A 27,765-nucleotide genomic window follows, 5' to 3' on the forward strand; every position below is an offset into this window, starting at 1 on the left:
CATCACTGCGTGACTGTGTCATTGTGGGAACATCATAGAGTGTACCTACTAAACCTAGATGGTATAGCCTACTACACACCTAGGCTATGTGGTATATAGCCTATGGCTTCTAGGCTATAAGCCTATACAGCATGTCATTGCAGTGAATACCGTAGGCAATTGTAACACCATAGTAAGTATTTGTGTATCTAAACATGTCTAAACACAGAAAAGGCAAAGTAAAAATAGAGCAAAATATAGATTAAAAGTGGTATACCTGGCCAGGCGCGGTGGCTCACACCTGTAATCCCAACATTTTGGGAGGCCAACGCGGGCAGATCACCTGAGGTCAGGAGTTCGAGACCAGCCTGGCCAACATGGTGAAACCCCATCTCTATTAAAAATACAAAAACTAGCAGGGCGAGGTGGCGAGTACCTGTAATCCCAGCTACTAGGGAGGCAGAGGCAAAAGGATCGTTTGAACCCAGGAGGCGGAGGTTGCAGAGAGCTGAGATCACACCACTGCACTCCAGCATGGGTGACAGAGCGAGGCTCTGTCTCAACAAAAATAAAAAATAAAAAAATAAAATGGTATACCTAGGTGATAGGTTGACAGGTGCAGCAAACCACCATGGCACACATTTACCTATGTAACAAACCTGCATATCTGGCACATGTACCCTAGAACTAAAAAATAAACATTAAAAAACAAAAACAAAAAAGGTATACCTATACAGGGGACTTACCATGAATGGAGCTTACAGGACTGGAAGTTGCTCTGGGTGAGTCAGTGAGTGAGTGGTGGGTGATGTGAAGGCCGAGGACATTACCGCACACCACTGTAGACATTATAAATACTGTACACTAAGGCTACACTCAATTTATTTAAAAATATTTTTTCTTCAATAATAAATTAACCCTAGCTTACTGTAACTTTTTTACTGATGAACTTCCAATTTTTTTTAAAACTTTTTGACTCTTAAGTGTTATTACAAAGAGTCAAGAAGTTTTAAAATATTTAAAAGTTTTTATATAGCTGTATATTCCCATATATATATATATATATTCCTATAAATATATATATATATTTTTTGGTTTTGTTTTGTTTTGTTTTGTTTTTTGTTTTTTTGGTTAAGGATTTAGAAATAGAAAACAGCTTTAAAGGATATTCTGGATTTTGTTTCATCTAGATTGAGCCCAACCTTTTGGTGTGGCTGGCCAAAAAAAAAAGGCACAAAGTCAATGATGTCTAAAGATCATTCCTTTTGGTTGGAGAAACAGCTGACAAAAATAAAGTAAGTCTTGGATGATTAATGTGCAAAGATTACCACCCTAAATTGATGGCCATGCTGCTCCCTCTCACCAGTCTGCTACTGCGACTCTAGGTGTTCCAGGCTAAGGCAATAATATACCTCCGGGTACAAACATCTGGGCTGGTTTTGGTTCCTTACCTGTTATACCAGTTAAAAAGAAGCCAGTTCATCCCTTCCAGCTGGTACTCCCGGAGCTGGTTACTGTTCTTATACTCGCGAGACTTCTCAAGTTTCTGCCAGGAGTCTGAAGCAGGCCGCTCCTAGGGAGGAAAGCAAACAGCATAATAGATAGAGAATGATGTTTTAGGAGCATAACATGGATACTAATGAGGACAGTGGTAAATCTCACTGTCCCAAGGCTGGTTTCAAACTATAGTTATTACCTTCTGAGTAATGTATAGGTTGGGGGAACTAAGTAGGAGTCAGGCTGAGAGAATGGTTAGGAATCCTGATTGCTTCTAGATAATAACTTACAATTAGCTTCAGAATGAAACTCTCCCTGCTTTCTATCTCGTCCGTCACTGCATTACACCACACACCACAATTAGCCTGGTGCTGTATTTATTTATCCATGCACACATATGCTTCTTCCATTAGACTGTGAGCTCCTGAGGGCAGGGCCTGTACCTTGTTTCTTACCATATCTCACACAAGAATCAACCTACAGCAAATGCTTAATAGATGACTGACAAGTTGAATTAAAAGCAGAAAACAGTATTTATGGGAGAGGGTTGAAAGAATAATAATCAACCATGCAAACAAAACACTATTAACTATGTAAGTTTCTAATCACAGTTCTGCATCTCGAGACACCTCTATCTACCTTTCATATGCCAAAGAAAACAAAAACAAAACACTGCTCTTGAATGGACTCCTACAGGGACCTAAGTTTAATGTTCCGAGTATCAACCTTCCAGTGATGTAAAAGCAAGAAATAATATTAATAAGGAACTGGATAACAGTTTTTCATATAAAAATGGCAATGTTTTTTTAAACAGAAACTGATCATTCCAGCCTACAGCCATATTCTTTAACAACTGATTCTCTTTTCAAGTTAGTTACACCTTAATAAAGCTCTGGGCTGGGTGTGGTGGCTCACGCCAAAGTAATCCCAGCACTTTGGGAGGCCAAGACAGGCGGATCACCTGAAGTCAGGAGTTCAAGACGAGCTTAACATGGTGAAACACCATCTCTGCTAAAAACATACAAAAATTAGCCAGGCGTGGTGGCACATGCTTGTATTCCTAGCTACTCAGGAGTCCAAGGCAGGAGAATTGCTTGAACTCGGGAGATGGAGGTTGCAGTGAGCTGAGATTGTGCCACTGCACTCCAGCAACAGACCAAGACTCCATCTCAAAATAAAAAAATAAATAAAAGCTCTGATCCCAACTCCCCTCCTTTTAATTGTTGGATAATCTATATACTTCTCAGGCGCCCTGGGAGATCTTGGCAGTTGAGTGGTAATAATCCAGAATCAGAAAAACAAATAAATTCAATAATGTTTATCAAAAACCTATGTTCTCTCTGTGGGAGTCACAGGGATCTGCAGATAAAGGACAGTTCTTCCACTTAATAATATTCCAGTTGAGTGAAGAAGGGAAAATCAAAGAAAAGAGGTAGCTGATGAAGAGATAAGAAACAGGAAAGATACTACTGAGCTTCTCTTGCACACCAGCCATTACTTACAAATTTTATTTTACTGACTCCATACAACAGCCACACACCAAGAAATCTAAGCCAATATCAAAGCTTCTTAAATGTCACATACATCAAAATAGACCTGAGACCTAAAGGTGACAAGGGCGCTGGGAAAGTTTGATCTGGGGTGGAAAACACTGAATTGAGGGTTCAATGAGCAGTAACAAAGGTAAAATACCACAGAAACCACCTAGGAACAAGCCAGGTGGACTTCCATGATTGCAAAGTTCATAAAATTACACGTTCCGAGAAGTGCCAGAGAGAGACAAAACTACTTTACCACATGCTTAATTTCAGGGAGAACTTGAAGAGATTCAAATTCTTTAACTTTTGCAGGATCTACATCTTCCTCTAGCTCCCACGTGCTTTCTTCATATGGTAGTGAGCACCACTTCACCAGGTAATGTGTTACCTCCTGGTGGGAAAACAGGAAAGAAACTTAATGTTCTATTAGGTTAAAGGAGTCAGTCATATCTGCCAACCTCTGAAAAACCACCCTACATGACTAGACAGGAATACCATTAAGACAAAGGCCACATGTTAAAACAAGTGAAATACGTGGAAAGAAGGGAAGATGCTTTAGGAGAGGCAAATACCCACCTCCCCTGTTTCTGCATCCTTGGTGTGGGCCACCTCCAAGATGCGATCAACTTCTACATAGTCTGGATTGAACAAGTCTTCATCAGGCTAACACAAACAGAGGAGAACCGTTAGGAAGTATGTCCCCTTGCCTCAAATCCAACACCTAGGGTGTTATCTCTAAGTGATCCCTACTCTAGGCCCTATCAACAAACACAAAAAGAAAGGGTTTGCTTAAGAATAAAAGTCACGGCATTTATTCACTGTCTCCAAATCCTGCTCTCCATGACTAAATTTAAAGGATCTAACCATCTTAGTGGCTACACCGTAGCCAGGTAATAATTCCCTGTTGGTCATTATAGCAATGTACAAAAATCAGCAGAAGGGTTCCCTTTTCCTTACTGGTCCTTATTTCAAACACAGCCCTTGGCAACTAGGAATTACAGTTTCTTTTTCTTAATAACAACAATAGTTAACACTGGCGGGGGGCATGAGGGAAGCTTCCTGGGTGCTGACAATGTTCTATTTGCTGATCTAGGTAGTAGTTACACAAATGTGTTTACATTGTAAAAATTCATTGAGATGTATACTTTTATCTTTATGCACACTATGCTTCAAAAAAAGTTTACTACAAAACAACAAGAAGCAACATATAGAAATACTTAATGTACGTCCAGAGTAATGCTAAGTACTTTCATTTAAGCTCCAAAACTGCCTTACGGAGTAGGTACTATAATTACCTTACAGATTAGGAAACTGACTCAGAGATATTAAGTAATGTGACCAAGTTGACGGAGCTATGTTAACTGGACCGTTCACCCAGGTCTTTCTTACCCAGAAGCCGAAGCCCTCCTCCAGGAGTGCTGAAGAGCTCTTACTGCCACTTAGGCTGCAAGGCACTTTTGGGGCTAATTTCATCGTCTAATCAATGCAGGATACTTTTTACAACATCCCTGGCAAGCCTCTCAGATTCAATTATTCCCAACTAAGAAATTTACTACCCTTCAAGACCTGATTCACTGTCGAAACAGCTTTATCTCTACCTCTTTAGGAGTAGCATCATGATCTTTATCATTAGTAAATTATAACTTAACTTCCTTCCTTATAACTGTTGCTCATTGGCATGAACTGCTTCCTTTACAGCAGCAATAAGAGGATTCTTTCCTCTCTCTTTAGGCTCTTCAGCAATCCCCTCCCTATCTGGGTTAAAAAAAAAAAAACTCAGTTTGTTCAACAGTTCTTCATATACCGTTTCCATCTTAATGATACGAAAAGCTAATATTTATGGAGTAGTGCCTATGAGCTAAACACTGCTATAAACATTGTGTCCTTTATTATTCACAATAGTCAAGATTACGGAACAACCTAAGTGTCCATCAAGGGATGAATGGATAAAGAAAGTGGGGTGTATACACCTAGACAATAGAATATCATTCAGCTTTAAAAAAGAAAGAAATCCCATCATTTGCAACAACATGGATGAACCTGGAGGATGTTATACAAAGTAAAATAAGCCTGACACACAAAGACAAATATTGTATGATCTCACTTATATGTGGAATATAAAATAATCAAACTCATAGAAGCAGAGAGTAAATGGTGGTTGCCAGGGATGAAGGGGAGAGGTAAATGGGGAAGACATTGGTCAAAGGGTATAAAATTTCAGTTACGCAGGATGAATAAGTTCTGGAGACCTAATGTATAGCATGGTGATGACAGTTAAACTACTGTGTTATATATTTGAAATTTGCTAAGAGGATAAATCTTAAGTGTTCCCACCCTTAGGGGGGAAAAAAGAAAGAAAAAAAAACCCCTACTTATGTGAGGTGATGGATATGCTCACTAGCTTGACTATAGTGGTTATTTCACGATGTAAACATACATTAAAACATCAAGTTGTACACCTTAAATATAATTTTTTGACAATTATACTCCAATAAAGCTTAAAATGGCAAGAAAACTATCATCTAATCCTTGCAGGTATTCTGTGAGGCTGATTCTATCAGGAGTCCTGCTTTTTCCTATGATACTGAGTTTGAAAGAGCTTATGCCATGGCCTGAGGCCACCCAGGTGTGTGTGAGGCTGGGCTGGGAGGGGCAGTTTGACTGCAGAGCCCAGGCTCTTACCGTTGTGCAGTCCACTCTCCACCTATGGCCCATTCCCACCATGACAGTCCTCTTGCAGCTGCCCTCAGGTTTTGCAAAGTCCCTCACTGAATCCTGGTACCCAAATGAACATAGCATTTAGGAATGAAAAGAGCATGGTACAGCAGGACTGTTCTATTGGTGCAGTCTAGGATTAGTAGGATTCGTTTACTTTTTAAACAGCCATGTCCTACTCTTGACACACAGTAAATGTGTAGTTAATTGAACTGGCAATATGTTTTCTCCCTAGAACTGCTACCCAGTCATTTTCCTCACTTCAGAACCAGAAAGATTCCAAGAACAATGTAGGATATTACATTTATTCCTACATTTATTCATCCTACCCTGTCCAGGCAAACCCAGGCTGATCCTGACATTTATTCTCTCAGTATTGGATCTGGTTAGAAGGTCTCCTGGGTGTTCAGGAGTTAGGATTTCATCAGGAGTCTATCTCTGTGCATGTGGGAAGTTGCAGGCTCTTGGAGCCTGAGTTTCCTCCACGTGTGCTTTAGCTACCTCATAAAGCAGCTGGAAATAATGGATACAAAGCTCTATTCAAAACTAAGTTACTATTTGTATCACAAAAATATTTACCCAAGTTACTAACAAATATGTTGAATAGGTCAAGACCAAAGGCAGTGTTGAACTACTCGTCAGTATTATTCCTCCTTAATTTCATGTGTTCCAATCTTCTCAAGAGCCTTTCCTTCCCACAAGAATATGAACTCTTGTTGCATTACTTCTATATATCTCAGCACAGTTTCCTCTATTCTCGGCCAAGGAAAAACCACTGCTTTGGGAATAGATCAGAAAACAGACACAAAGGGCTGTGTAGGCTATATTACAGGGTTTAGTCTTTATTCCAAGAATAACACATTAAGGTTAAGGTTTGTGGCATTTTCTGATATACAGCATTATAGATTTGTTTAATATTAAAATCCATCAGTCCTTCCTCTTGCTGTAGGTACAATACTTAGAAATTCCCAAGTTTACATAAATAAAATTATTTGTTTACTTTCTCTCACTTTTAGATTTGTTTTGTTTTTTACATTCAAACTTTAGGACCTTCTGAAATGTCCTTTTTGGGTTGCAGCAGGTTGAGGGAGCAGGGACAAAAGAATTGTGTGCATATTCCTCTCAATCTAGCTATTTATTAGTATTCAGACCAAGATGCACGCTCTTATGAGTTGTCAGTTTATAAGGTTTGATCCTTAACTTTGGTGGATACTTTTCTTTGACTTGAATCTAGACTAGTTTTGTTGCAAATCAGCATACATTTATCAATTTGACTTGAGCAACAGATCTGTATAGGAATTTAACTTGGACTTAGAAACGTAAATACAGTATTTACTGCTGCAAGAAAAGCAGCAGTCAAATGAGTCAGTAAATATTGCTTCACCTCTGTAAAAATGTGCTTCATCTGGGCTTGTTTATTCCTAAATCGCTTGATCTTCTGTGCGATGCGAGGATCCTTTTCGAGCTCTTCCATTGTGGCCCATTTACAATGTAAGTAGGAACTATGCAAAGACATACAAGTTGTCAGGCAAGCACATAACTAGCAAATGATCGAGCTTTAAGGTGTTCAATAAACACGGTGACCACCTAACACAGAAATAGTAAAATGGTTTATTGTGAAACTGCTGGAGATTGGGCTTAGAAAGACCTTCCTCTTAAGGGCAACAACAGAAAACAAAACAAAACGGAGTAATTCCAAGCAACTGATCTCTCTGCAGCTTCTAGAGAAACTGGCTGAGAACAGAGGGAGGGCAGCTGTGGGCAGGTTATCATTAACACACATTAGTGAAAGTGGGTCTGTAGCAGAAACGAAAATATACAAGAGGGGAAAAGAGCATATGCTACAGGAGAGTGGTTCTCTACCCTGGTTGCATATGAGAATTGCCCAAGGAGTTTTTAAAAAAACAACAATCCTTGGGCCCCACTGAGTCTGAGCCAATGGTCTTGGGTGGAGCAAGGGCTTTAGAGGTTTAAAAAAGCTCTCCAGGTAATTCTGTGTGCAGCTATAATTGAGCGTTACTGCCTAAGGTAAACTTGAGTCAGCCAAGTCCTGTGGGTCATGCCTTAGAGGCAAGACTCTGAAGATGTAGAAGATAATAAAGTCACAAGAGAAAAAAAGTTTTATTCATATAAAACCCAAATACAGAGAATACTTTAAATAGACGTACAAATTTCTATACTTAACGTAGAACAGCTCCAAGTCGAACGGAGGTTCTCCTGGGTGAACCTGTAACAAATAGCAAGCAGTTATCAGCCCAGATCCCAGGCAGATCACCCTTACTGAGCCAAAAGAAAACAGGTAATCAATATCTCTGCCTGATTTCCATAAAGATTTCTTAAGGCATATTTTCATTTTCCCAGGCCTTTTCCTGACACCTATTGGTCAGGTTTTCCAAAGGTGGAATACACAGCTGCAAGGTAAAAAACTGATCTTCCTGACGTCCTTCCAAGGTCTAGGCTGGGACGGCACTCAGCTGATAAACCCAAACTGGCCCAGGACAATGAGAAATGTCAGGACCAGAGCCTGGTGTGGAAGTGACTACATTCATCTCTGGCACCCCCCTAACGCTTCACTTCTGAAACACCAATGGTAGTCACTCTCCAAGTAAGGAAGTTTACTTTCATAAATACTTGAAGTAAAGATGAAGCCGTGCTCTCACCAGCACCAACATACTCTAGCACTCCAGGAATTTCCTATAGGAGATTCCTACAATGGCCCTGAGATGTCTGAAGAAAAAAACCCCCACGTTTCCATTAGGACTCTGTGTGTGTGTGTGTGTGTGTGTGTGTGTGTGTGTGTGTGTGTGTGTGTGTGTGTATTTTAAATAGAGAAAGGGTCTCACTATATTGCCCAGGTTGGTCTTGAACTACTGGGCTCAAGTGAACCTCCGATGTTGGCCTCTCAAAGTGATGGGATTATAGGTATGAGCCAATGAACCTGGCCTCTATTAGGACTTTTTGTCCATCTCTTCTTCTTGGCCCTCTGCTAAATTGTGGTGGGCTACAGCAACTAAGGGATATATGGCTTTTGCTAGGATCACAATGGAGGAAATCATCAGCTTGAGCCATTCTAGATATTTTAAGAGTTTTATGTCCCAAAATGCTCTATAGGGGTAAAAATAAGTGTTGGCTAGCCAGACAATATTCTTGCCTAGCTCTCACTCCAGCCAATAATGGTCATTCTAGGTTCTCTAGCCAAAAATCTCTTCACAGAAGATGTAATCTGTGCTAATGATATAAAAGCTAGAAACATGAGCCACCAACCTCCTGGACAGTCTTAGATGCCAGGATCTTCTCAATGATGTTTGCATCATCTTCTGGAGGCTCCTGGGGACAAAGATGAAGAAAAAAGAAAATTGCTGGAACCACGGAATCCAAGAAAACAATTCTATAAGAAATACTACAATGGGTACTACTTCATTCAAAAGTTCACCTTTGAGTACCAAGGCCTCCCATCAGGCCACAGAGTGGTCAAAAGGTCACAAGCATTTTGCAAAGCTAGAATTTAAAGTGGTGGCTTCTAAGCTCTGGACACAACTCTACAAGAGCAGAGAAGTTTTTCAGATGCAATTTCAGATCTGCATTTAACATACCTAAAATTGGTCCTCAGATTTACCTTCTTTGCAAAACTACCTACATGTTGCTGCATACAATTTTCAGAAAGCTGTAAGAGTATGGGGTCTTAAAATTAATTCTAATATCTACCAGCTATTGACTTTAGGCAAGTCAATTAATACCTCCTAGTCTCCAAATATATTAAAATAGGAGTTAAAAATACATATCTCACTGGATTAGTGGGAAGATAAAATAGTATTACTATTGGAAAAATGTTTTCACATACTATTCAAAATCAAGGTGTAATTATTCTCTATTAAATTGTACCATCTTTCCCCTTTGTAGCTGGAAAAGGCTGTTTCACTGATCATCCTTTGAACGTAAATCCCAACTGAAAACCTAAATTCCTTTTTACCCTAGATAACCATCAACACTTCTATCCTCCAATCTCCATGAAATCTCTTTCTACAGAGTATTTATAGTTAAAAACACAAAATGTTTAACATTCTTTCTAGAACCTCAAGCAGCATTATTTCTCAGTGGTTCATATGCACAATGACCTTTTCAGATCTATTACAATATGAGACTTAAAACACCATATGAAAAGAACACTCATCACAACAACGAAACTGCCAAATTCGGTATTCTGGGTTCCTGGCTGGAACGTCCCAGAAGGATGATTTGTATATCTTCAGTCTACCCATTCTAGGGCGTAAAGCCATAAAATTATAGAAAATATCTCTTAAGATCTTAAATCAAGTTTTCCCAGGAAAGTGATGATGGGTTAAAAGAAATGAGGAAGGCATATGGCAGAAAAGAATTATGGAAATCAGCAAGCAGGCACAGGCAGATGTTCCCAAAGGTTACAAATATTTACTAAGCTCTCTCAGACACATGGCATTGTGCTAGATGCCGTACAGAAGTTAATCCAAAACCACACACGTCCCTTCTCACCACTCAACAGGAAGGCAAGTAAACTATAATTACCATACAATAGAAGAAAGGGGTGTGAATACAGACTATGCTTTTGTTTCTCTGTTTAAGTATTTGTTCTGCTTGGTTCCTAAACATAGATAGGTGGCAGGGAGAAGGTGGCAGTTCACTGTTTATTGCTGTCTTCTCCCTTTACTACATAAACCTTCAGAGGGCAGGGATCCTTGTTTTATATACCGACACAGCTAGACCACGAAATGCATAATCAATAGGTATTTTTTGAATGCTAAATAACAAGCAAGAGGAAAAGAAAGAAGGAAATACAGTGAGGAAATAAAGGGTCAAACTCTCTGAGGCCACAGAGGAGAGACAGCTATTTTTCTTGATTTATGTCACTTAATTTAAGAAGTCTCCCCCTTCTCCATACACTCAGACTTACATACTGTCAGGACGGTAACAGCAAAGGGCCAAAGCTAGGTGTGCGTTAATGAGCAGCAAGGACCACTACCACTGATCTTGCAGCCAACTAACTAAAGTCTGACTATGGCGAGTGGGCAGTGAACAGGTGCTAGGTTAAGAGAAACTAGACTAATGAACCAGCTTCCTACCTCATTTCCTTCCTAAATTTTTATCCCACATTATTTATGGAGTGCTTTTAGTTTATGCACTGGCCTTACAGAAGTAAATGAGATATGTCTAGTGTTAATCATCAAGGAACTATCAGGCATGCTAACATAATGCTTAGTTACTGAGGTATGGCATACTTGTAGTATGCAGAAATCTGAAGTGTACATCTTGATGAATTTTTACATACAGAAATGCACTTATATAACTACCACTCAAGATCAAGTTTATATAATTTTTCCAACACTCTGAAAAATCCTGTGCCCTCACTGTAAGTAACCAATATTCAGACTTCTACCACCATAGACTGGTTTTGTGTATTATTAAACCTCATGTAAATGGAATCATACAGTATGTAGTTCATTCTTTTTTAACACTGTGAAGTATTTTGTAATATAAATAAACTATCCACTCTACTGTTGAGGAATATTTGGTTTGCTTCCAATTTTTGTATTACACAAGAAATCCATATAAATTATGTCTTTTGGTGGAAAAATATGCTCATTTATCTTGGATATATAACTAGGAGAAGAAATACTGGGTTATGGGGTAGGTAGATGTCTAATTTTAATAAATATTGTCAATAAATAAATAAATAATATTGTCAAAAATTTTCTCAGTGATTGTAAAAATTTTGACACCTACCAGCAAGGTATGGGAGTTCTGGGTGACTTGATAATGTCAGTCTTTAGCATGTTAGCCATTCTGGTGGATGTGTAGTATTGTCTCTTTAATTCACATTTTCCTGATAACAGAGGATGCTGTGCCCCTTTTCATATGCTTACTGGACATTTGGATATCCTCTTTTGTGAACCTCCTAACTAAACCTACATTTATTATTTCTAATGATTTGTTAGTACATTCTGTTCAATTTTCTACATATGCAGTCACATCATCTACAACTAATAAAAAAGTTTTACTACTCCCTTTCTAATCTTTTAACTTTTTATTTATTCTTTCTCTTTATTGTAGTGGCCAGGTCCTACATTGTATTTCTGAGTACAAATTATGACAGTGAAATATTTTTCTTACTCTCAAATTCAGGAGAGAATGCATTCAATATTGTACTACTTAATACAATATTATCCACCACATTTTCTCTTGTGGCTTTTAAATGTTCTCTCAGTCTTTGTTTATATAGTTTAAGATATGCCTAGGTATGGTTTTCTTTTTTGCATTTTTCCTGCTTGAGAGTTATCTGATTTTGAATCTACTGGTTGATATCTTCCATCAGTTTAGGAATTCTTGGTCATTAGTTATATCGTCAAATGCTACTCTGCTCCAATCTCCTCTATCCCTAGCACTCCAATCAGAAATACTTTGAACTTTCGGCTGGGTGCAGTGGCTCACGCCTGTAATCCCAACACTTTAGGAGGCCGAAGTAGGTGGATCAACTGAGGTCAGGAGTTTGAGACCAGCCTGGCCAACACGGTGAAGCCCCATCTCTACTAAAAATACAAAAATTAGCTGGGCATAGTGGCGCCCACCTGTAATCACATCTACTTGGGAGGCTGAGGAAAGAGAATTGCTTGAGCCCAGGAGGCAGAGGTTGCAGTGAGCTGAGATTGCGCCACTGTACTCCAGCTTGGGTGATAGAGTGAGACTCTGTCTCAAAAAAAAAAAGAAAGAAAGAAAGAAAGAAATACAACTTTTAACTGCATCGCACTTGTCTCTCTTTCTTATGCTTTTACCTTTTGCTCTGTTTGATTCATTCTTTTTCCTCTATGTGCTTCAGAAATTTTCCATTGATCTGTCTTCATAGTCACTCCTCTTCTGCTGCATCTAATCTACTTATAAACCTATCCACCTGGTCTTGAATTTTATAAACTGGATTTTTCATTCTACACTGTTATCTGATTTTCTTTATAGATGTAATTCTCTGTTGGAAGTCTTCATTTTAAAATTCATCTTGTCCATCTTTTCCTCTATTTTCTTTTTTTTTTTTTTTTTAGACAGGATCTCACTCTGTCACCCAGGCTGGAAAGTGCAGTGGAACGATCTCACCTCACTAAAAACTCCACTTCCCAGGCTCAAATGATTCTCCAGCCTCAGGCTTGCAAGTAGCTGGGACTACAGGCACAAGCCACCACACCCAGCTAATTTTTGTATTTTTTGTAGAGAAGGGGTTTTGCCATGTTGCCCAGGTTGGCCTTGAAATTCTAAGCTCAAAGTGATACTCCAGCCTTGGCCTCCAAAAGTGCTGGGATTATAGGCACGAGCCACTGTGCTGACCCCCTCTATTTTCTTTAACATTTTAATCACAGTTATTTTAAAGTTCTTTCCTCCTGCCAACTCTAATATCTGGATCACCTGGGGTCTGCTTCTACTATATGATTATTCTCTTAATTTTTAGCCACCTTTTCCAGCCTCTCTGAATGTCTAATTTTTTTAATTTTATGTTGGACACTGTGGATAAACAAATTGCAGCAGCTCCAAACAATATTTTCTACTACAAGTGTTTCCCATTTTCTCTTAGACAACCAGGGCGAGGGGGTGGTCCCTTTGATCCAGTCAGAGACTGAGTTGGGTCAGGACTGAGTTACTGTTTTAAGATTCAATCCACCTCTTATTTTACTGTTTTTGGAACATGAGTATCCAGGGTCACTGACTGAGAGATTGGCAGGTCTTTTTTCTCTTGAGCCCTGAAACATGCTCTATGGAGGTTTTGAGCTTAGTATTTTAGTCTTCTACCCCATGCAGGTTAAAAGTCCGACAAATATCTTAAGCAAGAGTCAGTATTTTGTGGTAGGTCCATTCCTTTAGTGATTTTTTTGTCTCGTAAGTACCACGCAACTATGAAATTTCAATCTGCCTTCTGTCTGAACTCCTAGCTTCCTGGGATACCCCAGAATTCAGCACAAGTCTCTTGAGGAAATCCCCTTGCTTTGGGGATTTCTTTAGTTTCCAAACACTCCACGAGCCCTGTATATTCAATCCCCACCAGGGTCAGATGGTTTCTCTTCTATCCAGAACAGTCTCTTTTGTTTGGGCCAAACCTGATCCTCGGCCCACTCCCAGAACTGAGAAATGCCTCCAAAGAAGAAAACAGCCAGCCATCGTCAGCCCACCTACGGATGACTCTTACTGTCTGATATTTTAGTTCATCTAATTCTTGTTGTTTCCACAGCTATTTGATGCCTTTAAAAAGAGCTTTTTGTAATTTATATATATATATTTTCCAATATTAACTCTTATTACCGGAGCAGTCTAGGGCCTAGTTTTTGGGTTTCTTCTCTTTTCTATCTGTATTCATTCTCTTGGTGATCTCACTCAGTCTCAGGGTTTTAAATACAGGTGTCATCCAGCTCAGAACCTCTCCCCTGGCAATAGCCTCATATACATAATTCCTATATGCCATCTCCACTTGAGTATCTCAGAGGTATTTCGAATTTAAAATATCCACACACTAAACTCCTATCCAATCCCCCTTTCCTACCCCTCCTACCTACAGTCTTCTCCCACCTGAGTTAGAGTAAACTATCCTTTCAGATACTCAAACCAAAAATCTTGGTGTAATCCTTGACTCTTCTCTTTCCTTTCCATACACCATATCTGACTGGCCTAGAAATCTTGTTGGCTCTATCTTCAAAGTATGTCCAAAACCCAGCCTATTTCTCACCATCTCCATTGCTTCTAACCTGGTCTGTACCACCTTCATTTCTCACCCAGATTATTCTCAAGAGTCTCCTAACTTGTCTCCCTGCTTCAGTTCTTGCCCCACTAGTCTATTCTCAACCTAACATTCAGAATGACCCTTTTTATTATGCTCCGCTTACACTGCTTAAAACGCTTCTCTTTTAACTCAAAGTAAAACTAAACATCTTCCAATGTCTACAAATCCTACAGGGTTCCTGCCCACCCTCCCACCTCATCTGTTATGTTTCAGTTATCCTTGTCCATTCTTCATGCATACCACGCATGCCTCTACCTCAGGACTTTGTACAGACTATTCCCTCTGTCTAAGATGTTCTTCTGCCCTGCACAACTCCCTCTCTCCTTTACCTCCTTCAATTATTTGCTCAAATATTATACTTTTAGTGAAGGCAACTCTGACCACCCTATTTAAAACTGCAATCCTCACCCTGAATTCCATATCACCCTTATTCTAATATATTTTTAGAATGGCACTTACTGCTATTGATGTACTAGGTAATTTTCTTATTTAAGGTTTATTAACAGCCTCTCCCTATTTACTTCTACTCTTTGGAAGTTTTGACCTTGGTCCTTTGACCTCCCATGCCGTGCAGGTTCAAAATCTGGCAAACATTGGAGGGAGAGACCAGTTGTGAATTTGTTGCAAGCTCTTCCACGAGGGCAGGAATTTCTGTCCCTTTTGTTCCTTGGTGTTATTTCCAGAAATTAGATAGTCCTTGGCATATAGTAGGTGCTCAATAAATACTTCTGAATAAATAATGTTAGGAGATTTTGCAATAGAATATGGTAATAGAAGTAAAAAGCAAGTACTATGAGAACACAGAAGCCAGAGCACTTGGGTGAATTAGAAGAGGCTCTGGAAATGATATGACATATGAGTTATATCTGTAGGCAAGGAGTAAACTTTCATGACTGCTGACTACTTTCCCCACCTGCTCCTAAGTCTGTATATCTCAGACTAGCAAGCAAGCATCCACACATGTACACACACTTAAAGGAACAAAGTTCTCTTCCTTACTACTAGGCTGCTTCAAATATTTTCTTATTTTTACCTACCATGAAGAATAGATAAAAATGGTTTCTGATGATAGGATTTTGATTACAATTCAGAATATTTAACTAGGACCAAATCTAAAGAAACTTTAATACATGGATGAAGAAAGCACAGGGCTTTGAATATTAAAAGAAGTCAGGGTTTAAACACTCTTCATCATAGGAAATTTTCAAGTGAAAATTAAGGAGTTTGAAGTAAAATTTCAATTTTTTTTTTTGACACTGTTAAAAAAGAGAGGGTAAGCACTCATGTTAAAGAATCAATAGTGATCATCCAAATATGGAAAACGGGTCTTTATTTTATCCTAATGAAACGAAAAGGGAGCGGCATTTCCGAAATACACATCAAAGTAGGAAGGGAGCTGGAAAATCAGGATCTTTTTTTTCCTGAACAGAGATTGTGCGTAAGTACGATCATGTGTGTATAAACACTCAGTGTATACAGATACACACAGATATAAACTAAATCTGCTTGCCAGACACACTTCCATAACAACCATCTGTTCTCAACTGCTTGGAATTTCCTTAAATTATCCTTCAAAGAAGACCATTTTAATTCATACTCTTTTTATGTCAGAGATTTATATAATCTTAATATTTTATCCTTAGGGAAAAATTTCAAAAACTTTTAACCCTATTTACCTTCAACCTCAGCCAACTACCTCTTTTACTTCTATTTAGCAAACCATAAGGAGGAAGCCTAACAAGAAACAAATCATGTTTCAAACCACAGTATTTACCAAGTGCCATGGAATATACAAAACCAGTATCAAGCTTGATGCCCAGTTTCAAGGGGATTACACTCATTCAGGGAAGACAAAATAAACATATCTGTCTTAGAAATATCCCAAGGTAAATGCTAATTGGTTAAACAGTAACTACAGTCCAATGAGCGTTCAGAAAGTGAAAACAGCATGGATTTCACAGCATAGGTGAGGTTTTAGTTGGGCCCTAAAGAACAGTGGCTCATAAAAGAGGACAGCAAAGAGAAAGGTAAGATGAAATGAGAGATGAAAGAACAATCATATAGGATGTATGATGCATATTTAGAATGCTAAGTAACCTGCCTTATTAGAGAGAAAACATTACACAAAATGAGGAGTAGTAATCAGAGTAAACAGGTAGTGTGTGGCCACATCTTTAAAAAAAAAAACACAAAACACAGGAGTTTTGATCTAACACGGGAGTTAAAAAGTAACCATCTTGGATTTCGTGAGCAGGAGACTGAGAAATACCAGCAATTCCCCTGGTATTTTGGGAAAGTTATCCTGGTATCCGACTGGGGAGAGCAGAGACTTGTGGCAGGGAAACTACAGAAGTGTGTGCTGCAGTAAACTGTACACTGGGCTCAGCACAGGGGGTGGCAGCAGAAACCAAGAGGAAACAAATACAGGAAACAACCTGAAGACAGTGTGGGAATTGGTGGTTGCACCCAGTGAAGAAATGGGAAGACTCAAGAAATTACCCACCCAGGCTGAGCTGATAGAAGCCTTATGATGAACGGCCCCAACAGACACTTCTGCACCGAGTCTCACATGCTGGCACGAAGCTACGGCAATGCCAAATAGCAGCAAGGAGTCTCAGAAAGGAGCCCTTTCTGAGGGTTTAAGTGAGACAGAGATGAATACCAGTGAGGAAAAAATGCCAGTATAAGGAAATGGAGGAAACAAAAGCCTGGGAGAAAAGAAAAATCTCTTTCCAATACAGAGGCTTAAACAAATCATACCAGTTTATATAATGAGTTTTAAACATATTTATTTACTCACTGAATAAGTTATTGGTAAGTTCAACTAAGTAGGTCTTTATATTAGCTACTAACCAACAGAAACATAAAGTTCTACCTATGCTAAGCAAAAATTACAATAAATTAAAAAGTGATGCCTGTTTTTGCAAAACTCTGCAATCTGATTAGGGGAACAATCAAGAGTGATCACCAAAACAGTATGGCAGAGGCACTGAAAATCAGGACCATCACAGGCTATGAATAAGTGGTGCAATGATCCCAGCTCAATCTAGACTTAGGGAATAATAATTATAATAGTGAAAAACATTATCAAACAGAAGATGCAAAGTGCCACTTCATCTGAATAGTTCCTGGGAGTAAATGTAAATTTTAGTTTATTGAAACTCTCCTACCTGAGAGGCACATAGGACAAAAAAAGATACAAATCCTACACTAACATAACTCATGGTTTAGAAGAAGGAAACAAAAAACTTGGCAGGTGTTCGAAGGACAATGACAGTTAAACATATTAGAGTGCCCTAAGAGCAAAGGGGAGGGGCACTTATCCCCAGCTCGGAGGAGCAAGGAACTTTCGGGAGGAGGAAACAACTGAGCTCAGCCTGCCAGGTATAGAAAAAGGCCTATCAAAGAAGAGTACACTGTACGCAGACACAGAGCACAGCACAGGAGAGCACCACGAGCCAAAGCCTTATTCAAATTCAAGTCCTTCTGTTCCAAAAGGCAAAATCACACAAACCACCCAAACTGCAGGAGGCAAAAACTGAGACAGCCTTGTCAACAGTCTTTACATTGTAAAGGCACTGCAGAATTATAAAAGTTTGTGTTCCAGACACCAAAATCAGTTTGACAAAGAATAAGAAAATAAAGAGTCACATTTAGGATGGAAACTTACTTCCTGCCCCTGAATCCCATGCTTGGGATTGTGGTATGGAGTGCAAAGCAGAGCTGTGATAACATGCCAGTCCTGAGCTAAAGCGAATCCTGTGTAAAGATGTTTTCGCAACTCACCACTTGGTAACCAATGCTGAGGTTGTGATCTGGGGCTGGGACAAGGGCCAGCAGTCACAGAATTGCATTGAGCACACTGAGAAGATACTGCACAGATCTGCAGAGATGGCAGTGGGGCCATTCTGGTGCTGACTCCATCCCCTTCTCTGCCCTGAGCTAAAGCTAGCAGGCAGGCAGACACCCACCCAGAGGGCCCCGGGAGAAGGATATAGGAAAAAGCCACCTCTTCTTCAATGATTTTCTGTGCCACTGCATGTGCTTGAGATTGCCTGGAATCCTAGATGAGATTCAAGGCTTTCAGGCTTTTCGTTAGCATGGGAAATCTTTGCTCAAACTTCCTCAGGAAGCCCAGTATGTAAAAACAGTTTTAAGTGGAGCTGTTTTGGTTCTGCAGCAACGAGGACTCTACAGAGCACCAATTTTGAAAATCACTCGGTAAGCCGATCTCTCCAGTCCCCTCACTGGTTGTGTAGCCTGCCCCGCATGCTAGGCCAGGCCTTGGCTCGGAGGCCAGCCCCACATGGTCGCTTCTCTGAATGTCAAAGCCAAAACCATGAATCAGGCCTCTCTCTTCCTTAAATTTAGTAAATTTTTTTTGAGATATAATTCAGATTCTAATTTATGTTTCTCCATATATAAACCCTCTGTTTGCTACATCCTTAGAAGAAACAAAAGAGTCTTAAGAAGATACATAACATTTCCTGAATTATTTCTGTTAGTTAGATCAGCTACTGCTGCCCTTCAGGTGCCAGGGGAGAAGTCATAACAACATCTGAAATATGGTTAATGGCTTAGGCCAAATGGCTACTAAGAGAAAATAAAATCCCGTATAGTGTTTTAACTACCAAACCAACCATAACATCCCCAAGGAATGAAAACCCCATTACAAAGCAATACAATTCTATCACCTCATGGCAGTCTTGCAAGTGCTATTTTTAACTATTAATATTTGCTTGAAAAGTATTATAGTGACAATATATCAAATTATTATTCCTACTAAGTGTTATATTCATTAGTTGGGTAATGAATATAACCATGACATGAAATCAACTCTTATATGCTAGTCACTGATTAACTGCTGCTATGTGACTCTGACCTGGATCGTTCTGGGCTTCAGTTTCTTCATTGTTAAAATAGGGACAATAGTCCCTGCTCCCTGCTACTTTCCATGCAAACACAGAGTGAAAGAATAAGCGGAATTATAGGAAAATGCTTTAAGTTGGAGGCAAGGTGGTCGAGGAAGATTAAGTACTATCAGTTTCCATAAGACACACTAGCATCCAGGAGGAATGACAGATATTTGTGCTGCTACCGCTCCATACAGTGTGAATTCTGCCAAGTCAGCAACAGTGACTCCATAACAACAGACAGCCGTGTCCCAGAATGTGCTCTTGGCAATAATGCCCCTCCTACATGCACAGCCTGCTTCTTCTCTTGCTTTTCATTTCTTCTCTATAAGCTCCTTGGCACAGACCTCTTTTTTTCAACATTTAACCCTTCTCTCCTTTCTAGTACCTCTGTATTAAGTGCTAATACTATCATCTTCTTCCTTGACACTGCTGCCAATGGAAACGGCTAAAATGCAAATATAGTGGTCCTACTCCTCTGCCTGAGCTCATCAATGCCTCCTATCCCTTGTCCAATCTGCAGGATAAAAACGAAAAACCTTAGGTGATATTCAAGGCCCTTCATACTGTGACTGCTCCTACCTCTCAGTCCTCCTCTCTCACCACCCCTCAAATTATACCCCAGCATCCAGCCAAGATTATCCGTTTGTCATATCACAGCCCGCGGTGCCATTCAGTCTCTGGGGTTTTATAAAGTTCATGTTGGAAATGTTCCTCCTAAGTTCTTGTCTTCTATACATCTGACCACTCCTTTCCTGTCCACTCCTGCTTCTGTGTAGCCTCTGTACCCAGCACATTATTCTAGACTTGCAATACATGCTTGTTGAATTAGAGTTCCAACAGTAATTACTAGTTCATTTGATCTCATCCACTTAACAGCGATTTACTATACAAAAGACTTTTACATTTTTTTTCTTTGACACAGTCTTGCTCTGTCACCCAGGCTGGAGTATAATGACACGATCTTGTCTCACTGCAACCTCTGCTTCCTGGGTTCAAGTGATTCTTGTGCCTCAATCTCCCAAGTAGCTGGGATTACAGGCCTGCACCACCATGCCCAGCTAATTTTTTTTTTTGTAGAGACAGGGTTTTGCCATGTTGCCCATGTTGATCTCGAACTCCTGGCCTCAAGTGATCTGCCTGCCTCGACTCCCAAAAGTGCTGGGATTACAGGTGTGAGCCACCATGCCCGGCCAAGACTTTCACATTTTAATGAGAGATAAGTAAAACAAAATCAGAGATCAGACACATTCAAATGCAATTTGTGTTGTGGTAAGTGCTTTAAGGAAGTACACAAGGGGCTGAAACAGAACATCATTGGGATGAGGGGCAGGAATCTACTTTAGATAAAAGATCAGGAAGAACCTCTCTAAGGAGATAACATTTTAGGCAAAACTGATAAACCAGTCACGTAAAGCACCCCAGGCAGAAGGAACAACAGAGGCAAAGGTCTATGGGTAGAGAAGAACTGTTAGTTCAAGGCATTAAAAGACAGCCAGTCTTTTGGCTGGAGAGTAATGAGACAGGGAAAAATTGTTTATCTAAAAAAATGAAGAATTTGGCAAAACAAGGTGAGAGTGTGATCGTGGAGGGTCCTGCTGAGCACAGTTAAGGAGTCTGAATGTCATTCCCAGTGCAACAGGAAGTCAATCGAAGGCCACAAGCAGCAGTTAAAATGATCTGACTTATGCTTTAGCAAAGGCCAAGAAATAAGTCTGCCATCTAGGTCAAAATGACTGTTCAGCCAAGGTCAGTAACCTCATGCAAAGGCCATACCTCCGCCTGCCAGGCCAGTGTAGAGGCTGAGAGTGCAGATGTTCGACCAGCTCCAAGAACAGCAATTGTTTCCCCATCATCATCCACCACTTTGAAGTCCAGGTCCTCATTGTATTTTCTGCGCTTTACTTGCCTTCCCGAGCGTCGTTTCTGTAGGGTAAACACACCCGTCAGAGAAGCTCTCTGAGTCAAAGACAACAGCCTACACAAGAATACCCTCATCTACATTTACTAACATGCCAAGGAGTGCTTTCTTGCCTTACAAAAGAAATCTTTCTTAAATACAACTCTTTTAAGGACTAAATTCAGTCAAAATGGGATCTAGCTGAGTAGGGGACAGAACAAAAGCTCAATCTCCAAATTGCCATGATCCACTAAAAAGAAGGGGTAGTGTCTCATAGTCCAGTAAGATGTGTTCTGTTCATCAACGGTAGTGACTTTCCCCCTTTCAGAATCCACTTCTCCTCCAATAAAACAAGGATGGGAGCTGAACTCTACCATCTTTGGGGTCCCTTCCAGCACTTGCTGGAAGCACACATTTTATGACATGATGACAGTTTTATTGTTTTTGCTTAAATTCACCATCCTTACCACGTACTTCTAAAAATGTAGTTTGAAAACTAATTAGTATCAATTTTTTGGATTTACTTTGAGAATCTCATAACACTTCTTGAAATGCAGGGAGACATCTTAAGTGTGACAAAACAAGGTTCCTAAGTCACCTCGAGTGTGATGATCTAAGGATTCATCTCTAATTAAGAAGCTGTACCTTTTAATAATCAACAACGAAACAGCCCAGTGGCTTTCCACAAACAGAGCAGCATACAGTCCATCTCTACATACTAATCATATCTCAACAGTAGAATCACTTCAGGGAACCATTTATCAGCCAGCTCACTCTCAAGTATTTAAACCTTAAAAAACAAAAGCAAAAGCAAAATCCCACCTCTCTTTTCTTCTAAAAGATACCTCCTGAGCATCTCTCTTGTGTTCCTATCACTTCTTCACTAAGTTACCTCTATGATGTTTTACTTTATATGAGGGATTCCACATAAAAACCTCTCCCCAACACCACATACAGATCACCATTCTACAAACACCTAATTCCCTGCCAAATCCCATCAACTCAACGTGCTTGGCTCCTCTGCCAATCTAGGCACTTAACAGCCACCAGCCCCAGTTTATAGGCAGTGAGGAGTCTGCTCTGACACCAGACACTGCTGCTTATTAATACTATGACATTACTAGCTGTCATTTTCCTACAGGGAAGAGCAGTGAGAAACCCATGAAGGTCCAGATGATCCTGGAAGGTATAGTACGTCAGCCTTATTCTAAATGAGCCTTGCAGCAGCGTGGCTCAGATAAATTGCTAAGAATATCAGAGGAAACAGAGCACTTTCAAATATTAGACTTCATGCTCAAGAGAGGTTCTCAACTCAGAAAATCCCTAACACTGTCACGGGCACACTTTGGTATATTTTTAGGAATCTGGTTTAGATGGGCAACTCCTTGTTTCCATGTTTGGCCAAACCTTCCTTACTTGTTGGCATAATGGATACATTTCTGACTTTCCCCGCATCTGGGATTATGAAAATATCTCTGTACGGGCTGGCCTGGCACTCTGAGCACTAAATGCATTACCTGTATGGCAAAAGACGCCTTACCTAGCTTGGCTCACAACTTCATTTTCCACATCAACTCCCTCTGCAGCCTAATATCCTGCTACCTTCCAGGAATGAGGCAAATACCACTAAAAAACTGGGATATCATTAGTATACTGATCGGGCCAGGGAAAAAGACTACAGTCTACCTGCTCACCCACCAAAACGGTAAAAGCCCAGCCCAGGGCTAGGGAGTGTGCTAGAGAAAGGCGTAGAGGAGCAACACGATCAGTGTCAGCCAGATCCCATCCAGCAGCCGTAATCTCCACCAGGCCTCCCGGTCACAGCTGTACCTGGCTGTCTGTAGACTCAGTGGACTCCTCAGGACTCCGCAGAGATGGGTTCGTCAGGCCCTGATCCAGCTCTAAACTCTCCACTGTAGTTTCACTTTTCCTTTTTCCTTTCTTCTTTTTCTCCACTGGGGTTGGTCCTTGCTCCTTGCTACAAGGAGAAATTCAGAATTAAAACTGTTGGGCAGTTTTTAAAACTAAGATTTCTCATGTGATCAACGTCATGAAATCACATCCTGGAATTCTAGGACCAGGGCAAGCTTTAATGGGGAATCTACAAGAGTTTCTTCCAAGAAATAAACAGAAACATGGAAATATCTACATGGATCAATGCAGAATTCACTTTATTACACCCCACCATGACTATTATAGCTACAATTAATATGTAAGAAATAATATGAACATCTCCAAAAACTTCACTTTCAGTTTATACAAATGTCTTCTCTAGGAAGTTCAACTGCTTCACAGATACTAAGAATCATCAAATTACAATCTCCCTTTAAGTTTCTTAGGAAGAGACATCTCCCTAATCCATCACCATCCTCTATTGAGTACATGCTGGACCTGGAGTGAACACTAGGCACTCAAAAATGAAGAGAACACTGCCTCTGCCCTTGACGAGCTTACAATTATGAAAATCCTACAGTTCACCTACAACCACAGCCCAAGGCAGTACATGAATGCTTCCTCAGAGAGGTAGAGATGGGCCAAGTCCATCCACCCTGCAAGGCCCTGCTAAGATGGCAACATTTTCTCTAAAAGGCCTTTCCCGGCCTTCCTAGCTGGTAAAATCTCTTTCCTACACTCCCAAAGCACTTCCAACTATACTTTGCTTAAATGACCTTTCACCAGAATTAGTTGTTAACTACAATATCAGGCTCAGAATTCACATAACTACATACAGTGCCTGGATCCTCTACAGTTGCTCAATAAACATTTGCTATCCTGGATAAATGAGTATTTTATGCTTCTCTGATCTCTCTTACCAGACTCGAAGTTCCTAGAGGGCAATATGTGCTTGACTATGTTTTGTATTCCTCAGAGTGAGTAGTCTTATGCTTTATGCATAGTAAGTATTCAATTAATATTTAAGCAAGCCTTAAAACTGCTTTTTAAGCAATGGATAGATGGATGCATTAATGAACGGCTATGATTAACTGTGAATGGGGAGATTTGAGAACATGCATTTGAGCAGAGATACATATATGTGTATATATAAAAACATAATTCTGACAGACAGTAGTAGGAATAACAATAACTAATGATTGCAGCTAATACTTTATATAATAATTACTATATGCAGGCACATTCTTTTACATGAATTATTGCCTTTGCTCTTCACAACAGCCCTGTAAAGCAGATGGTAATTTTTTTTTTTTTTAAGACGGAGTCTTGCGCTGTTGCCCAGGATGGGGTACAGTGGCATGATCTCGGCTCACTGCAACCTCTACCTCCCACGTTTACTTCTCCTGCCTCAGTCTCCCCTGTAGTTGGGATTACAGGTGTCCGTCACCACGCACGGCTAATTGTTTTTGTTTGTTTTCGGTATTTTTAGTAGAGATGGGGTTTCATCATGTTGGCCAGGCTGGTCTAAAACTCCTGACCTCAAATGATCTGCCTGCCTCAGCCTTCCAGAGTGCTGAGATTACAGGTGTGAGCCACCACACCTGGCCAGCAGATGGTATTCTTATTCTCATTTTATCTTGAGGAATCTGAGGCATGGTGAGGTTAAGTTAGATTTCCAGGGCAACAGGGTTAGTAAATGGCAGAGACAAGATGTGAACCCGAGTGGAGTCTGTGCTCTTGATCATCATAGCATTCTTGGGGAATAGAACAGTGTTTTGGATACATTTAGTAAAAGATAGCTGGCTCTGTGTCTGGATAACAGGGCAAGTGAACAGAAGCACTATGTGATGGAGCTCAAAGGAAAAATCAAGGGTGCACCAGACCAGGAAGTTTAGACTCCATTCTGCGTGAAAAGGGCCATGAAAGCAGGTCCAGCAAAGAGGGAATGAAGCCTTTCAAGGGTGGAAATGCTTTGAAAGGCCCAGCAGGAGGAGAACCAGGAAGTCTTGGCAAGTGACAGAATGTGGGGGACAAGAAGAGCCAACACTGGTACTTCCCATCAGGAGAGTTAGTAGAAAGTATGGGGAAGAGAAGGAAACTGGATGACCTGGCTCAGAAGGGTGATCAAGCACACGAACCAGCCAGTGCTGATCGCTCAATCTGCCTGCTTCCCTCTTGAACACCCGTCACCCTTCATATGTCCCTAACCAGGTCAGCACAAACTCTGCCCAGCTTCTATTCCCCAGGCTGGAGACGGGCTTGCCTACCTACCAGGAAAGTTCATGATGAAAGCTATTTGCAAACTAACACAGGAACAGAAAACCAAATACTGCATGTTCTCACTTACAAGTGGGAGCTAAATGATAAGAATATATGGACACATAGAGGGGAATGACACACACTAGGGCCTTTTGGAGGGTGGAGGATGGGAGGAGGTAGAGGATCAGGAAAAATAACTAATGGATACTAGGCTTAATACCTGGGGGATGAAATAATCTATACAACCAACCACCATGACATAAGTTTACTTATGTAACAAACCTGCATTTGTACCTCTGAACTTAAAAGTTAAAAAAAAAAACAAAACTATTTTGATCCAACCTAAAGAACTGAAACTCTAGGGGTCATGCCATTTTTGAGGATTACCGACTTTTAACAAGGGACTTGTACCCTTAAGCAGGGGAAAAAGCAAAAGTTCTTCCATTTCTTATCAGTTCAGAAGAGGAGACTCAGGTAAAACAGTTTTAAAAGATGCTAAATTTTCACATGAGTCTTTATCTCATGTTATGTGGCTCCTCATTAAGAAAACTGCATAGCAAATTACATTCTACAAAGTACTTATGAATTCCATGTCTCATCCCAATCCCATGAGGGAGCCAGGACAAATAATCCCCATATTCCAGATGAGGAAAACTGAGATTTAAAAGCAGCAAATGCCCCAAAGTCAGCAGCAGGGCAGAGGCTTACGCTCAGGTCAGCTGAGTCACAGGGTATTACTTTTTCACACCAAGTCATGTATTTTGCCTCTTTTTTTCTAAAATCCCAGTCTCCCTTTTAGTAAATGTAAAAACTTCAAATATCCTTTAATGTTATTTGAATCTCAAAATAATGGTTTAAAAAATCAGCAACATTCCAATGACCCAAATATATAAAATTCACAAATTCATAGATGTTGATAGTTTTTTATAGCTCTCTTAGAAAAAGGTTTCTTTGACACAAATTTAAAGAAAGCTTACAAAATCCCAAAAGTCACCCTAATAATCACATGCTCAGTGGCCTCTGAATCTTCTGTAGAATCTTAAATCTTTCTTTCCAGCATTTGAAATCAATTTCATCTACTTACTAAACGTAACTTCATTATATTAGAACACTGTCTGTATATGTTTAACCTTCATTTTAAATATTTATTGTGTGTATATGTGTGTGTGCGTGCGCACGTGCCCACATGCTAGAATCAAGTGCTTCACTGTGGAACATCATAGGAACATCATACTCAAAGTTAAACCAAGCCCAAATCATAACTAAGGAATAGAACTTCCTCAAAATATGACACTTTACTAGGAGACTTGTGTGCATTTTGAGCAACATGTTAAATGTTGAAAGGAGGGAGGAGTCATGGTGAAGCACTTTCCAAGTCAAGCCTGAGGCGCTACTAGATTTTCCCAGACAGAAGCTGGGGGTCAGATAGCCTGGAAATACTTTCTCAAATATTTGTCAGTAAAATAGGAAAATACCGGCAGAAACGTGCTCCCTTATTGGCAGGTAAAGAAGAAGATACTCTACTTGGGAAATCTTCAAAGTGATTTTTTGGAGGTTACCTTTGGCAAGACAAGCCATTTTAAGTTCCAAAAATTCTTTCTGGAGCTCTTCTGATAAAGGCAAGTTTCAGGAAGAAAAGATTCCCTGAAAGCTTACAAGTGGGATCTTCAAATAGGATATTAAGAAAATATCATCTGAATTCATCCTCTAAGAAGACCAGATAAGGTATATCTTTCTGCTCTTTGGAAAAAGTTTTAAAAACCTTATGCTTGAGAGTTTTATCAATTGAAGACATTTTAATCCCCAAACTGCTATACCTATAGATGATTTGGCCCATGAATGTTTGTTTGCTCCTTGAAGTTCCAGGTTCTTCAAAAATAATGGATAGGCCGGGTGTGGTGGATCATGACTGTAATCCCAGCACTTTGGGAGGCCCAGGCAGGCAGATCGCTTGAGCTCAGGAGTTCGAGACCAGCCTGGGCAATATGGCGAAACCCCGTCTCTACAAAAAAATACAAAAATTAGCCGGGCATGGTGGCGCAGGCCTGTGGTCCCCGCTACTTGGGAGGCTGAGGTGGGAGAATTGTTTGAGCCTGGAAGGCAGAGGTCCCAGTGAGCAGAGATCATGCCACTGCACTCCAACCTGACTATCAGAGTCAGACCCTGTCTCAAAAACAAACAAACAAGCAAACAAACAAACAAACAAAAAAAAACCAAGTGGATAAATAGGATCTAACAAAACTACATATGCAAATAATCTTTGACTCAGCAATATACTTACAGGAA

The 27,765-nt window shown here is 40.1% G+C and overlaps 1 protein-coding gene across 9 annotated transcripts in view; it reads right to left on the minus strand.

The window, feature by feature from the left end:
* CHD6 (chromodomain helicase DNA binding protein 6) overlaps positions 1 to 27,765 on the minus strand; it is a 210,132-nt gene that overhangs the window by 88,090 nt on the left and 94,277 nt on the right. For 7 of the 9 annotated variants that reach the window (XM_054674524.2, XM_016937925.4, XM_016937926.4 and 4 more), the window contains 8 exons: positions 23,158 to 23,305; positions 21,204 to 21,353; positions 8,994 to 9,056; positions 7,898 to 7,956; positions 7,114 to 7,231; positions 3,591 to 3,677; positions 3,271 to 3,405; positions 1,431 to 1,552 (listed from right to left, as the gene is read on the minus strand). In XM_054674524.2, coding sequence (XP_054530499.1) covers positions 1,431 to 1,552; positions 3,271 to 3,405; positions 3,591 to 3,677; positions 7,114 to 7,231; positions 7,898 to 7,956; positions 8,994 to 9,056; positions 21,204 to 21,353; positions 23,158 to 23,305 — 882 coding nt within the window. Of the gene's footprint in view, positions 1 to 1,430; positions 1,553 to 3,270; positions 3,406 to 3,590; positions 3,678 to 7,113; positions 7,232 to 7,897; positions 7,957 to 8,993; positions 9,057 to 21,203; positions 21,354 to 23,025; positions 23,306 to 27,765 lie in introns of all 9 variants that reach the window. The other 2 variants (XM_016937931.4, XM_054674526.2) reach the window with 2 other exon arrangements.

This window comes from Pan troglodytes, chromosome 21 (assembly GCF_028858775.2).
Source record: "Pan troglodytes isolate AG18354 chromosome 21, NHGRI_mPanTro3-v2.0_pri, whole genome shotgun sequence".
In the NCBI taxonomy this organism is placed as follows: Eukaryota; Metazoa; Chordata; class Mammalia; order Primates; family Hominidae; genus Pan; species Pan troglodytes.